Below are 12,500 nucleotides of genomic sequence, written 5' to 3'. Positions count from 1 at the left end.
AGCGCTGTAGGCAAATGCTCACGACCGGCAAATAAATACCAACACAGGAAGTGACACGTTTATGATGGCCATTACCTTACATAATTGACAGCTGTTTTTTCTGTGGTGCCATCATGGATCAACTAACAGTGTTTGGCATGAGAATGTCTGTCGTGTTGTGTTGTGTTGTGGCTGTGCGTTCTGGCAGCATACACAAACCTCACCTACAGCAGTGCCCGTCAAATAAATTCTTTTTGAGACAGTGTAAATATTTGATGGGCTTCAAAGTAAGGAGATAATGCATGATCTAAATTCTTTGTGGCCTGTCCGTGCACAAAGTATGGCGGGATAAGTAGCAAAGCATGACTGAGGTAATTACTGTGGGTTTTGTGATATTCTAGAAGACAGACAGTCAGAGACTGTGTCTCCTGATGCATCCGTGCAGTCTACTGGTAGTGTATTATAATTAGGCCCTTTTCAGGACAGCCCCCCTTCCTTCACACACACACACACACACACACACACACACACACACCGGAAAAAAAATCCCAAGCCTCATTGCAATAACAACAACACCCACAGTGTATCATTACCAGCAGCAGTTGACGGCGTTTTGAGGCTAATAACCGGCAATGCTGGTGCCCCGGTCAGATATTGAGCGTTTCTGGGTGGGTAGCGGCAGAGCGCAAGCTTCAGTGTGTGCTCTTATCCCCTGCATTAAGGCCTTTGCCATCTTTTCCTGTTCACCTGCGTTTGGGTTTCCTTTCGCGTACGAGAAGGAAGAAAAAAAAAGAAAAGAAAAGAAAGCGACAGGTGATGTTTCTGACAGGTTTAAAACCGCCTCGCAGGTAAACCACAGCACAACGAGTCCCGGAGGCTGATCTTTAGACAGGGATTAGGCATCAGGTACACGGCCTCCCCCCTCACACACACACAGCACACACACACACACACACACACACACACACACACACACACACACACACATATACATACACACACATACATACACACAGGACAAGTCCCGGCGCTGTGTGGTCTCGCTCTCTGCCATGTCTGCTGTGTGTGTGTGTGTGTGTGGGGGGAGGGGGGTGATTGCGGAGGTAACTATTTCAAGCACCTGGTGTGACACGAGACGCTGCGTTGGCATTTAGCAGCGGCGGCGCTTAGCTCGCCGAGCCGCTCTGTGATGACTCCTGCAGAAGCCGAGCGTGTTCGAATGTGCTTCGCGAAATGCGCGAGGCGCCATTCACAGACAGAAGGGCAGGCGGCGTGGAATGCAGGTCCTTAGCCGTGCATGTCAGGTGACATGCTGCTGTTAAAGCAGGAGCCCAGGTCACTGAGCTTAACCACAAGCATATAGATCAACATGACAGCTTCATGCCAAGACCACCCACAACTAGCTTTCCTCTGCTACTTTAAAAAAAAAATCACTAATTATGCCTTATGGGTGTAGTTAATGTTTAAAGTGACTAATACACCTCATTTAATTGGACCTCGAGCATACCAAAAATAGTGATTATGAACTTATTTAGCAACAGCTAGCAAACACCCCCTCAGTGCCTTGATAGGCTTTGCTGCCAGCGTCTGCTAGATGGAGTAATATTTGTTTTGTGCACTCATGCATTCAAACCAACACATGCCAAACCACCCAGAGATTCTCTGGATCTCATGTTCTGGTTGGATGCTAATAGCAGGGTGGGGCCACCCAGTGAGCTATCTATCTCAGAGTGGATTCTGCGTCAGTCAGCACAGCTCACATTACCTCGGTTAGCTGAGAGGCTAATGGTATGATATCTTTATGTGTACTTTACTTGCCACTCAAGTGCTACATCCAAGGCAAGCCACCCTTGGCTTTTGGAGTTCATTTGACATTGTTTACTGACTTAGACAGATAATGAACGACTGGCATTCCCTATTTGTAGTGTGGGCTTAAATACTAGGGAAATGCTCAATAGTACATCTTTCTAGGAATGACAGAAGCTGTTGGCCTGACCTTCAAGACAAGCAATCCTGAATAGGATTTACGAACCTTACGAACAAATCCTGCCTCTCTGCCCTTCTGTCTGTCAGTTTGTCTGTCTGTCTGTCTGCCAACCTGCCTGCCAGTCTGTCTGTCTGTCTGTCTGTCTGTCTGTCCCTATATACAATGTGTGTGATCAAGTGTGTGTCCATCCCCCACCGTTACCCTCCAGGGGGGTCAACTCACCGACGACCATGATGTTAAACTCGAAGCCGGCCTTCATGGTCTTGCGCCTCATCTGGTCCAGCACGGCCTCGATGCCCACGTAGCCGAACAGGTCTTTGCCCTTGATGATGCCCGGGAGGCCACTCTCGCTCAGGCCGAGTGGAGGCTGCTGCTGCTGCTGCTGCTGTTGCTGCTCCTGCTCCATCTCCTCCTCTCCCCTGTTGTAGTCCTCCACCTCCCTCTCCACCTCCCTTTCCACCTCCCTCTCCACCTCCCTCTCCCTCTCCTCCATCTGAGCGGGTGCTTCCAGCTCCAGCTGAAGCTCCTGGGCCGTGTCTGTCAGAAAGGGGAGACAGAGATAATGCACATGGTCAGTATGTGAGGGGACACTCACACACACACACACACACACACACACACACACACACACACACACACACACACACACACACACACACACACACACACACACACACACACACACACACACACACACACACACACACACACACACACACACACACACACACACACACACATACACACATACGCACACGCACACACACACACACACACACACACACACACACACACACACACACACACACACACATGCGACTGACAAGGAAGCAGAGTGCTGACATATAACAGATATCAGCCAAAGTATCGGTTATTTAGAGCCAGGGCTCTGTGGTGCTGCTCAGCCTGACTGGGGGAGACGAGAGAGAGGCGAGTGTGGTGCAATGTGGTCCAACTCTAAATGACTACACGCTGCAATAGGCCTAGCAAAGGAAACAACAATACCACACTGCCCCAGCAACCAGAGTGCAAAATCACACTGTACGAGAGATACAAAACAGACCAAATACACAGGATCTAATAAGGAAACATTGTTTTATGCATATTTATCTGTAAAACACATCTCTACTGACTAAATGAGGAACTACAGAGACTGTTGTATGAAGAGAGTGGAGTAAGTTCTCAACACTTGAATGCACTAACTCACTCTAACAATATGCTCTGCAATCTTTTGCTTTAAAGTAACTTTGCTACGCTTGAGAATTCCTTACAGACCCTACAAATGAATGTAATTACAGAAACGTATTATGGGTGAATAATGAAAGCATGTCACTAAATGGGGAAGACAACAAGGAGAACACATATCAACTTCACAATATATATAACATCTAGTGCCATCGATGCAATACATTCTTCATTCAGACACATGCCAGTTAAAGGAGAGATGTTCGCTTGTGTCTTCAAGTCCAGTCCCTGAGTTTTCTGCCGTGTTTGCGTTTGGAGTTTGGTTGAAAGAGAGAGAGAGAGAGAGGCAACGCTGGCAGGTGCAGATTAATAGGAATAGTAAAGCCTGACAGACAGTGGAATCAGTTGGAGGCGAAGACAGAGTGTGATGAGGATCGAGATAATGAGGATGAAGAATGCAGGATTGTCCATACTTGTGCACGGATTCAGAAGATAAGACTTCTTAAGGTTAAAAACATAGGGAGAGGAGGTAATGGAATGGTTGGTTGGTTGGTTTCCACTCAAGAGTACGAGGAGCTAAGACTAAGTGTGGACTTGTAGAATGTGTGTGTGAACAAAATGTGTGTGTGTGGAGTCCTTTGAGACAGGACTGCAGAATGTGTGTGTGTGTGAACAGAGTGTGTGTTTGGAGTGATAAAGTTTTTGCTGCTCGTTGAGGTTGGAGACGTGTAAAGCACAAGGGTTTCACACCTGGGGAGAGGAAAAACCTCAATGCACCTTGCACGTTAAAAACAGAAATGTACACACACACACACACACACACACACACAGACACACAAGCACAGCCAAACACACATAGTGAGAGAGAGAGAGACTAACTTCACCACAATGTCAGCATGGTTTGGTTTTCACTGCTTAGTTAGCTATCGAGGCAGCAAACCCAATTCAAACATAGCTCTGAGGTTAATGCAGGGCACTGAATGTATTTCTGTTGAATGTCAGTGTGCTGCTCTGTGCCAGAGCAGTGGAGTCTACACACTCTATTGAGCTTGGTTGTGCCCCCAACACAATAAAAATGATTAAAAAAAACATAACTGTTGGAGGAATCTGACTTGTCCGTTTTAACAGAAAGAACAAGATAATGAGGAAGAACTAGAACAGAAGTAGGGAGAGGAAAGAGAATAAGAGAACACTATTGCTTAATACATTAAATATGGATTTTTGGGAACAAATCTGTTCCGCATCCACAAAGAAAGTTTCAGTTTCAAGGTAGATATGCTATACATTACTACCATTGATACATAATTCTCACAACCTTTCACCCTTTGTCAAGACCCGCATCCATGTTACTGTTGCTAGGTCAGATGAACAGATTAAAAAAACTGCATTAAAACTCGTAATTGTGATTCTTAAAAATCATGACAATCGTACAGTCAACAAGTATGGGTACAAGGAAAGAAATAACCATCAGATCAAATCTAAAACTATTCCAGTAAGAATCTACAGAAAGACACATTGTCAGCAATCATGGCTATGCTCTACCAGTGATCATCTTCCCACCCTACTCTTTACCTCTTAAGTAAAAGGAGTCTATGGGGGGCATGGTGTTATTCAGTTCATTTGGGGCTTATCCCCCAGAAGCGCTAGCATGAGGGCTAGGCTAGCCAGCCTAGTGCAAGTACAGGGCCGGGCCTTTAAGAGGATTGGTGGAGTGATACAATCTGGCCGAGGGACTGGCCACTTAGTGACCAGCAGTGCTATGAAGCATGGGATCAGTATGTAAGGGTATTAGATAACACTTTAGGTTATGGTATCCTTGTTACGTCACACATTAAGTGCAATGTAAACACCTCCATTAATGTTGTATAACAGCACGTTTATACTCTATCCATAGCTTGACTTGAGCCCTTATGCCGTCTCTAGTATTAATAGAAAGCATCAGTCATCAGAGCTATCAGTCATGTTACTGTAATGGTGCAGTGTACTATAAAGTACTGTGTACTCTTATGGGGCAGTGTACTATAAAGTACTGTGTAGTGTAATGGACCAGTGTACTATAAAGTGCATCGTACACTACTGGTGCAGTCTACTAATGTCTGACAATTTCACCGCATTCTTTACATTCTAAAAGTAATCATATGCATGCGACAAATAAACATCCTTGTATCCTTGTGTCCTTGTACTATAAAGTTCAGTGTACTGTAATGGGTCAGTGTACTATAAAGTACTGACTAGTGGTGAGAGGAGGAGACGGGGGCACTGACTTCGAAAAGCGACTCAAAAGGCTTTTCTCAGCTTTTTGTGAGAACTTCTAATGCAGTTGCCCAGGCTTAACTGTACAGGGTGTGGGTAGACAGCAAAATGATGAAGCACTCCCTGCAGTTAATGGCTTCTCTCTTATTTCAGTGTTGATGTGTGCAAACGGATGAGAGAGATAGGGAGTGGAATGTTAAGGCCAAAAAATTGAGGAAAGGTAACGAACGGTTTTGTTTGACAAGCCCCCCTGCCCATTGATCCATATCATTCATACAATATTTACTCCATCAAAACATCAATTTCAAAAAATGTGCCCATGTTTACCCATCATCTAAGACCTGATACATAAAGCATATACTCTGGCAAGCCACTGTGGACATAAAGTTTTCGTATGGAACAGTGTGGTAAACCATAACCCAAGCTGACCCCTGGCGCTATTGGGAAACAGGGCAAATTGAAGGCACATGTCAAGGATCATGTGATCACATCCTGGTGATCTCTTTAAAACAGGGGAGCTTATGTGGCGGGCCAGAGGACTCAGACAAGCTGGACCAGATCTGCACTTTCACCCAAAGAGTGCACACATGGGTACGCCACATATCTAGCACCTAGGCCTACACGCACGCACGCACGCACGCACACATACTGCACACACACACACACACACACCAGATATACACATCAGGACACACACACACATCAGGACACACACACACACACACACACTTACACACACACACACACACACACACACACACAAACACACACACACACACACACACACACACACACACAGTGTCACACAGACACACACACACACACACACACACACACACCAGATATACACATCAGGACACACACACACACACACAAACACACACACACACACCAGATATACACATCAGGACACACTCACGCTCACACTCATGCCTCATGTCCTCTTTCCTCTTGATAATGTTCAGTTATCCTGTCAGCAAGAAAAGCCCAGTTCCTCTAAAAGCCCTCCAAGCCTTTTTCGAGTCGATTTACACTGGGGAAATAACAGAGCTTTAGGCCAATGGCTTTGTGACTGAGGGGGAGAGGAAGAAACAGAGAGACTACCAAAGAGACAGACACCAAAAGAAAGAGAAACCACACGAGAGCCTTACGCTATAGCAAAAACGCCAATTACCTGCCACCTCACACAGAAAGCTGCAGTGCCTACTGTAGGCTATGGGGGACACGTCGGCATTTACCATGGGAACATAGCACTTAAATCAGCGGGCCTTTAAATGTCAAAAAAAGCAGCACCGGTCTTCAACGCCGGCTTACTAGCATGCGGGTCCTCTGTACACACGGGGGGGAAGAACGTTATTGCAAAACAGCCACTTGCCCAAGGGCAGAGAGGATACTGCTCAGCTGTTCAAACCTGACTTCTCAGCGCTAGCCACGTCTCTTTGATGTCTTGGCAGGAACAGAGGTCAGCGCACTAACTCTCCGCCTGCCCTGCTCTTAGTCACGTGGATGAGAGGGGTTGGGAAGATTGAGTTAAAGGGGTAAAACCCAAACAAACACCATCTTTCATGACAGCTGACTGGGGCTGATTCATGCTCACACACACACACACACACACACACACACACACACACACACACACGCGCGCACATACACACACACGCGCGCGCACACACACACACACACACACAGACACACACACTCACTGGCTGTGAGGGAGAGGCCATGACTGAGGGATGATTATACTGGAGATGACTAGGCCTTCACCATAATGGCTCAACCTGCAGAGGCCTGTGATTCAGCGTCAGAGTGTCACATCCAGGCAGAGGCACACACTCACACACATACAAACAGACACACCCGCACACACCCGCACACACTCACACACACACACACACACACACACACACACACACACACACACACAGAGAGAGAGAGAGAGAGAGAGACACACACACACACACACACACACACACACAAACACACGCACATACACTCACACACTCTCTCTCACACACACACACACACACACACACAAACACTTCGGACACAGTCAGAGGAGAGATGAGTGACGGGCGAGCGAGCGGGGTGAGTCAGCGCCGGGCGAGTCGCTCCAGATGCATCATGCCCGCCGCTGCTGTCACTGAGAGATGGCACTGTTACTAACTGTCAGTTGAAGCGCCAGAGGAAGAGTAAAAAAAAAAAAAAACTGAAAAACAAAAACCTCAGCTCAATCTGCTCATCTAGTTTCTGTCAGCCTGACAGCCAACCACAGAGTACCACATGGCCCTTGAACAGGAAACACACAAGTAGGCCCTTCACCTGTCTAGTTCACCGGCTTCCTGACACGGCGTTCTGTACCCTCATTTTACATGTTAATCTCTTTTTTTCCAAGCAACTCTTAACTCCACTGATTATATGAACCATTCTATGAACTATCATAGGACGGATATCATAGATTATTCTGAGATGTCTCATAATAATGGCCTCAGTCTAAAGAATATTCCTGCAAAGCTCAGTCATTTCAGCTGCAAATTTACTGAAGAGCTTGGAGAGCTTGTAGAGGAACAGTGTTTTTTGCTGACCACTGAATACTGATAACTGAACAGGAACATATGAGTTAGCTGTTACGTGGCCGTACGAGCTAACATTAGCGTTAGCTGGTGTTCATTAGCACAGTCATAAATTCCGTTTATGACTCCATCTGCTGACTAAGTCTGGCCTAGCGAGCGCTGGGTTGACAGATAGTTCATGTGTTTTAGTGCAAGTCAAGGAGCACGGAGCCTGGGCGCGATGCCAGTCGACCTGTCCAGAGGGTTTAATCCACTATAAATATCTCTTGCGTGGCCACCAAAATAGAACTAATCCGCTGGGTTCCTATTAGGTGCCTTTCCCGGGGGGGGGGCATGTACCTGCTGTGCCGCCTGGAGCCACAGGAGGCGTTGGGGGGGGGGGGGGGAGGCGATGCCAACCCAGCGGAGTGGCTCGAGCGAGCCTCTGGTGTGGTTGGCTGACCCTAAGCCCATGCAGGGCTTCGCCTCGTGGCTCTGAGTCACACACAGAGCTACGCCATCAGCCCAGGCCAGGCTTGGCTGTCTCACTTCGAAAGCAGCAGTGTTTTTTTCGAGAGCAGGAGGACAGAGGGGTTTTCTGTTCCTCTCCACCCCTCTGTGCTTGGTTTCAGAAGCCCAGGCGCCATTTCTGCAAAAAAAGAGAGATAAAGGCCCAGGCAGGGTCCCTTACAGGGGGAAGAGAAAAGGCGTTCCTCCCGCCTGCCTGTCTGCCTGCCTGCCTGCCACTGCACAACGGCCAAGTCTCCTCACTAATGCTGAGCCATCATCAGAAAAGTGGAGCCATCCATCTTAGGCAACTTGTATGCACGCATCATATCCTCTCTCCCTCCCCCCTCCCTCACTCTTCCTTCCTTTCTCTCTCTCTCTCTCTCTCTCTCCCTCTCTCTCTCTCTCTCTCTCTCCCCCTCTTTCTCACTGTGTCTGTCTGTCTTTCTCTCTGATGGATATGGACAAACACTGGGCTCTAGCAGACAAATGGGGAGGTGGTTAATAGGGACGGACTGGGGAAGACACAGCCTTGAGAAAAGCAAATAGAAAAGCCCAGAACAAGTGCTTGGAATGTTCCGGAAGCCTGGAAACTGACAAAGCGGTTGTAATGGGAAAATGTCCCTTGGTTCGTAGAGATGCTGTCTATCTCCAGTCAGCTGATATTGCGCAGAGATACATAGGTCCTGTGCAAAGTTCATTTTCAGCGGTGGTTTGCATTTTAGCATTTAGTGTTCCGTTCACATTGTTCCAAAATTGCTGCCCACAGGAAAATTTCATCCGTCAACCGCACGCCTCATAGAAAACTGCCAACACTAATGCCACTGTCCTTTATTGTGTGCAGATGGGGAGATGTCATTGTTCTCATTAAAGGATTTTATAATGACTTATTAGCATGGCTAATCAGCGATTAAAACTACTGAGCAACGCTGAACAGCATCTCGTGAGAACGATGCTTTACTCTGATATCACTGATGACTTTTGACATCAAACGATGGTGAAGCCGTCTTTATCCACATCGTTAATCAGGTCAAAGCAGATTAATGTAGGTTATATGATTAGAATGGGGGTTTGAGAGGTTGGTTCCACAAACTTAACAACGCATACCAAAGACACAACACATTCAACCTATCCCATTTAGTTGCACATGGCAATGCTGGATGTCATTAAAAGATTTGTGCTGGGCTAATTTCGATAATGCAAGAGGTAAACTGGGAAGACTGGTGATGCTATCACTCTGACAAAGTTAAAGCACATCTTCAGTTGGCCCCCTGCAAAGCTAAATGCTATTCTGAGCAGTTCTCACCCAGTGCTCCCTCACACACGGAAAGAGGGACCCAAACACACACACACACACACACACACACACACACATGCAAGTTCTGCTGCTTTGTTTGGCATGGCAACAGCTCTCTCTCTCTCTCTCTCTCTCTCTCTCTCTCTCTTTCTCTCCCCCCCTCTCTTGATACCACATTAATGCCAATTACAACATGCATGCTAAACCCAGGCATTGAGACAAATTAGGTAAAGAGTATTACACCTCCCAGCAGTGCTTCTCTCTCTCTCTCTCTCTCTCTCTCCATCTCTCCATCTTTGTGTTAATGCTGACATGAAAGCTCAGGCTTTTCAGCCCTTACAAAAACAACCGCAGTTATCGGACAAAATGCAATTGCAATGCAATTCTGTGCCTAAAACTTTGCATTTATGCAGTAAAGTGCATTGCAGTGTAGTTGCAACTTCCCATGTCCAAAAGACACTGCATCTTCTGTATATACACAGCAAGGAACTGCAAAGTGCACAAACAAGTTAGTTTCTTTGAGGGACTAAATCGAATATATACCCTATCTTGCTATGCTAAGAAAATAACTGTTTCCCTTTCTGCTCCTCCATGCATGGGAGTAAACACGACTTTCAAGGACTAATTTACTTCAGGCTTGAAGTTTGAGGTTGGGGGGGGGGGGCACCAGGGTTCAGTTGGGGCACCAAAGCATTCGGATGGTAAACTATGCAGTGGGAAGCATGGGGAGCATGTCATGCGCATAGCTTCACATGCAGATAGGCAGAGCTAATGAGGCAAGCTTCAAAGCTGGAGCGCTAATTCAAAATGGCAGAAAGTTTGTGTCTGTCACAAAAGCATGGACGAGTTCTGGCCCCTTGCACGCGGATCACAAGAAAGAAAAACAAGACTTTGTAGAAACAATTTTCTTTTGCAACAAACGCAAACAGCCATAGCTGTCTATGTAAAAAAGAGAGAGATGGACAGATAAAGAGAAGGATGGAGGGAAAGAGGGAGGGAGGGAGAAAGAGAGGGTGTATGCTCCTTTCCCCCCTGTTCCCACAACTGAAGTGGACCATTCTTGTCAGCCATCATTGTTCACTCTAAGGCACAGTTCACCACACGGAGGCACAGGGGGGAGAACAGAAAAAAGAAAAAAGATCCTTACCTTCTCTCATGAATAAAAGCCAATCCACACCACTGCTAGTCCCCTAACACTGAGGCGCGCCAACAACACAGGGTGGCCCAGAGGACAGCCACTGCAAGACTTCCTCAAACTTCCTCAGCTTCTGTTGAGATGTTATCCTCTCTCTCTCACACACACTCACGAGAGCTGGTTCTGAAGCTGATGCACTTAAAGTCTTCCCCCTCTCTCCTCTCTCCCTCTCTCTCTCTCTCTCTCTCTCTCTCTCTCTCTCTCTGTCTTTCCCACTCTGCCTCTCTCTCCCTCTGCCTCTCCCTCTGTGAGTGAGAGAGCAGGGGTAACCGTTAAAGCAGCTCCCAGTTCATTCACATGCAGATTGCCAAGAAGCTTCCACTAATCCAAAAGAGGACTTCTCTTCAGCAGCCCCCCCGCTAGTAACAACCCCCCCTCCCCACACACACACACACACACAGAGCACTCCAGACCCTTCCATCCACTCCTCTCCACACACTCATTTACACACGAATGAAGCTGCTGCCACCACTGCTGCTGCTCTTGGGCTGCCAACAAACACACACACACATATACACACACACACACACACACACACACACACACGCACACACACACACACACACACACACACACACACACACACACACACACAGGCACAGGCACACACAGGCACCCCACAGACAACAGAACCAACCTAATAAGTAATTGACCTATAAAATCCATTAGCAGAAAATGCTGTGATTCTTTGAAAACTGCACACCACCAAACCCCCACCACTCCCAATCATCCCCCGACACACAGGCGCACACACACACACACACTCATGCACACACACCCTCTGCCTCCACATCTCCTCCACAAACTCATCATGCAGGAAGTGGGGAAAGAAAAACTGAATGAGCAATGACAATAAAATAACCCACACAAAAAAAGAGAGAGAGAGAGAGAGGGGAAGAGAGAGAGAGAGGGAAAATCTAACGGCGGCAAACTATTTATTCAGTTCCCATAATGAGGGGCAACAATATCTAAAGGTCACCCCATCAGCTCACTCCCTCATTTGCCGATAACCGGCGGTGGCGCTCCGTCACGCCAGGGCCATTTGGCTCCGCAGAATGCCGAGCACTGTGACACGCCGGCGTGACAGCTTGTACAGCACGTGTCTCGCGTGTAATGAGACAATGCCGCGTCTTCCCAAAACAAACGATCACAAGGAGACGAGGTATTTTAGGAGCCGTTCCTCCTTCCCCCTTCTGATATCACGCCGCCGTTCCTGAACGCACGGGTTAGTTAGCGGCGGGCGGCGATGGACGGTTGACCAGGTCTGACTTGGCTTTGATGTTAATGGAGGTATGCCTCCGAGAGAGTGGACGCAAGTGGCCAAGCGCAAAATCTAATTTGGAAGTGGGTCTCCAAACCAACCGTGCCAGAATCTGCTGGACTGCTTTTTAAGGTATTGTGGCTCAACCTTGCTTTCTTGTGCAAGCATCCCTTGCTTGGAGAAAAAAAAGAGAAAAGAGCGACGCAATAGTGGACAAGTACGGTCATCACACCCCAAAAAAGGAAGCCGTGTGTGTTTTTCCCCCCTTGGAGATCCGAAGAGACTAA

The 12,500-nt window shown here is 47.3% G+C and overlaps 1 protein-coding gene across 4 annotated transcripts in view; it reads right to left on the bottom strand.

Annotated features, from left to right (window-relative positions):
- septin12 (septin 12) overlaps window positions 1–12,500 on the bottom strand; it is an 88,868-nt gene that overhangs the window by 31,264 nt on the left and 45,104 nt on the right. For 3 of the 4 annotated variants that reach the window (XM_062532664.1, XM_062532667.1, XM_062532666.1), the window contains one exon: window positions 2,189–2,503. In XM_062532664.1, the coding sequence (XP_062388648.1) occupies window positions 2,189–2,503 (315 nt within the window). Of the gene's footprint in view, window positions 1–2,188; window positions 2,504–10,904; window positions 11,128–12,500 lie in introns of those variants that run through there. The other variant, XM_062532665.1, reaches the window with a different exon arrangement.

The sequence above is a fragment of the Sardina pilchardus genome, chromosome 3, assembly GCF_963854185.1.
Source record: "Sardina pilchardus chromosome 3, fSarPil1.1, whole genome shotgun sequence".
Classification (NCBI taxonomy): Eukaryota; Metazoa; Chordata; class Actinopteri; order Clupeiformes; family Clupeidae; genus Sardina; species Sardina pilchardus.
Note: the sequence above shows the minus strand (reverse complement) of the source record. Positions and strands in the feature narration are given on the sequence as shown.